This window comes from Gastrolobium bilobum, unplaced genomic scaffold (genome assembly GCF_033153095.1).
Source record: "Gastrolobium bilobum isolate Gb01-03AN ecotype WA unplaced genomic scaffold, APGP_CSIRO_Gbil_v1 utg29808, whole genome shotgun sequence".
Lineage (NCBI taxonomy): Eukaryota > Viridiplantae > Streptophyta > Magnoliopsida > Fabales > Fabaceae > Gastrolobium > Gastrolobium bilobum.
In genome coordinates, this window is record NW_026897938.1 from 17,606 (window position 1) to 21,540 (window position 3,935).

At 35.0% G+C, this 3,935-nt stretch overlaps 1 protein-coding gene across 1 annotated transcript; it reads right to left on the reverse strand.

Moving 5' to 3' along the window:
- Window positions 1-504: 504 nt before the first annotated feature.
- LOC133311604 (protein LIM2) lies at window positions 505-3,301 on the reverse strand. Its single transcript, XM_061512671.1, has 2 exons — window positions 3,220-3,301; window positions 505-812 (listed from the first exon to the last, which is right to left on the reverse strand). The coding sequence occupies exons 1-2, from the start codon at window positions 3,299-3,301 to the stop codon at window positions 505-507; spliced, it is 390 nt and encodes a 129-aa protein (XP_061368655.1).
- Between the last annotated feature and the right edge of the window lie 634 nt (window positions 3,302-3,935).

The following is a 3,935-nucleotide window of genomic DNA, read 5'->3' on the forward strand; positions in this document are numbered from 1 at the left end:
ATAACAAAATCTCCTTTTCCTTCAACAATAATAAATTATTGTTTTTTAGCTACTGCAATATAGCACGAAAAGTGTGGTGGGTTGGAATATATAGAATAATTTTTCAGTAGTGTCTTCTACATTTTTTTATTTAAATAGAATTGGCTTTACTAGCATGTGGTGCAAGGTCTAAACTAACATTGATTGTTGCCATTATTGTCTTTCATGCAAACTGAGAATCAATGAGTGATCTTGCAAATACCACATCATAAAAGCCTGAATACAACATTATGTTAATTATATTTAGATATTAAAGGAAACAGAGAGTACAACATAGATTGAAACTTAATCTGACTTATTCAATACATAAATCCCATGTAACCTTATTGTGAGAAGCACTACATGAACTACTACTAAAACATCAAAAACACTTGATTATAACAAACATTCCAGCTCTAAGATCCTTCTTCACTTCATGATATCACCTGCACAAAGGGGAAAAAAAAAGGATTAATCATTCTTTCACTAGCAAAACATAACAAGACCAGATAAAAACAAAGAGACAGAGAGTGAGAGAGAGAGACATGGTTCAAATTGTGTGGTACACTTCTCTGGGAGCTGCAAGGCCATGTTACGGTCTACCCCAGAAATTGGAGGGCCATTGACAAGAACACATAAACATGGTTGACCAAGAGCCTTAAGAGCATTGCAACAAGCCTCACTAGGTGGAAGTGGGCTAAAAGGTGCAACTGCTGTCCTACAAGGTATAAGCTGCACTAATGCAGAGAAGAAAGTGCTCGCACAAGGGGTGGTTTGGCCTTGTGCTACCAAACCTGTGGTGCACAAGAAAACCAACAATAAACCAAAAAGCTTCATCCTCAATTTTCTGTGTTCCTGTCCCTCAGTGAATGCTTCCTTGCTACTATTTGGAATCACTTAGCAATGTTTTACATTTATACAAGATGCACACTTGATGTCACGCATCATACCTGTCCTAACTGAGGGTCATGCTAACAACACAGTAATGTTAGTAAGAGAAATCACCACCAATGTGATTGGTGTTGTATAACTATAGCTAGAAGACTCAAATGGCATGATTTATCCCATTTGTAAATGCCCTTTTTACTTAACATTAAGAATAAATACCCTTTTGGCTCCCTAACAAAAAACACGGTCTCCACTTTAGTCCCTTACAAAAATAAATTAATCAGTTAGTCCCTAACAAATTCAAAGTGGACCCATTTTAGTTCTTTTTGAGGGACTAATATGGGTCTTTTTTGAATTTGTGAGGGATCACGATTTTAACTAAATGGGTCCACTTTGAATTTGTTAGGGACTAACTGACTAATTTATTTTTGTAAAGGACTAAAGTGGAGACCGTGTTTTTTGTTAGGGACCCAAAAGAGTATTTACTCTAACATTAAAGAGCTACATAGTAAGTTACATGTATATTAATACCGGTGTAATAATAATGTATCTATTTGTAACACTACGCTAACGCAATGAAAAAAAAAACAAGGAATTGTATATACGTGATAGAGTTAAAATGTTGGAACATGTTGAAATGTCATATGCATTGAAGTAAATTAGCGTTCAATCGGAAGCTCAAATTGTTCATTCTTCTGTAAACCACAATTTTCATTTTCTTTCCTCAATGGTTTTATCCCAGTAGCATGAAAAGTTGATCCAATTAAAGAAGAATGCATAAAAAAATTTATTACAATTGTCAACCATGAAAGTTCTCATTTCTTTCCCTTGACATTGATTATTGCTTTCTTCAACATACTCTTGCACAAATAACCAGATATTTTCTTGCCAGTGGCAATTATGTAAAATAAAATGCCCCAAGGACTTCTGAAGCATCAGATCCTACTGTAATGGGAATTCCAATGTAAGCGATAAAAAAAAGTCTCCACTAGAAAGAAATAAGTTAAGCATGGTACAAAAAAGTAGAAGGATCTACAAATCCAAGAATTTATTGTTTTAGGTTAAAATATGATGTCAAACTTCTTGTTATTGGTTTGTTGCTTAGCCTCATTTAATGTGTGAATAATATTTAACTTACCCTAGTAAAAAAAAACTGCCATCTTCATGTCCTCACTCACAGTTGAAGAGACTCTCCACAAGCTACTTTTTGCTCTTGTGCAACACTGATTGCATCAAGTGTCCTGTTTGTGATGTCACGACCTCCTTGTTGTGTTCTTGAAAAAGAATGAAGGGGTGTATTGGATTAGAATTTTAAAAGACTTTTTTTTTAGCTAAACTTTTTTATAGATTTTAAAAGACTATTTAGAATTGGAGAGATTTTAAAGACTTTTTTAAAAGATTTTTTTTACAATCAAGATTTCATAAGATTGGATTTCAAAGGATTTTAATAGAATTTATAAGATTTGAAAGGACAATATGTCTCTGATACTAACAACTAATATTTCAAACACTTGTGGTTGGTGGTTTATCAACTGATTTATCAACCTTGGTCACTTGCTTTTTTTTGCTGCAATATGTCTCTGGATACATTTGTGTAAGCTGGTTTGTGATACAATGATGTCATGATTTACAATGGTGGTTTGAAAGGTTTGTGGTTGGTGGTTTGTGGTTTGTGATACATCTCTGCATACATTTTGCTGCAATAGGGCCATTGGATTGCTGCAATATGCCTTGCAATTTCTGTGGTCATGTCTATTTTTTTAGTGTCAAGGACCAATTAGGGCCTCGACAAAAATTGTCAGGGACCAAAAAGGGTTTCGTGAAATTTGATAGAGACCAAAAAGACTCCAAACAATACCATTTTGAAACAAATATGACTGGCATCCAACTTCTGATATGTAGATTGATTTACTTAATATAAAAAGGTTTGGTATGTGGTTTGTGGACCATTATTCCAGCAGATACATTCATTCTAGCCTGATTATGCAGGCAAATAACAAAATCTTTATAATCCATCATGGCAGTGGATTCATAACAAGAATAAAACATATGATGCAAACAGATGGCAAGGAATAATCCATGACCTTGTTCCATTGCCATTGACATATAGTGTAAGCTTGACTAAAGAAATCAGTCTACACAAAAACACATTTTCCAACCAATACAGAATCAGCCATATAATAAACACATCTTCATTCATTTGCTCATTAAAGTACAGAGAACTCATTACATTTCATTGAAGAGAAAATACATTTGGTGCACTATATTTGATTGTTACCACACTTGCAACAAAAATACAAATCATCATCACACCTACACAAGCACCAACTATGACCCTAGCTGATCTACCAACATGCCTAATTTCATTGTCCATCATATCTAACTCTGAAACCATCTTTAGGTAGAGCTCATTCAACTTTCTTTCCTTGTCATTAATCTTCACTTCTTGCTCAATAATCTTCACACCTTAGTCTTTCAGCTTAACTTGCAATTGCTCACTCATCATCATGTCCACATACTTCAACTTGAAATCCATTTCAGCAACATCCAACTCCACATTGTGTATTCTTCCATCTTCAAGCTCCAGCCTTTCATTACATACATCATCTACCCATCTAAAAAAATCACAAAACGGCTTCTTATCCTGCCAAAACTGCAAACCACGGTAAACAAATATTACAATTTAATTAACTTCAAATTACAAATGTATACCTTGAAATTAGGGCACCCAAAGAATTCCCTATTTGGGTTTCTCTCTGTTTTGGAGGTATAGACGATAGTTTGCCTCCCACATTTGCACCTTCGACCGCCAGTCCGTGAGGTTGTTCTACACCCTATTGAAGTACTCCCACTTGAGCTCCTCATGCCAGATGAAAGACTCATCTTCTCCTACGCCCCAGCAAATCCAGTAAATAACTTCTACTCTCCTCAATTTTCAGTCATCAACGTGGAGAGCTTTTGGGGAATTTTTTTGTTCATGGTTGATTTAGGCTGATTTAGGGTTCTGAAATTGACAGGGACCATATTGG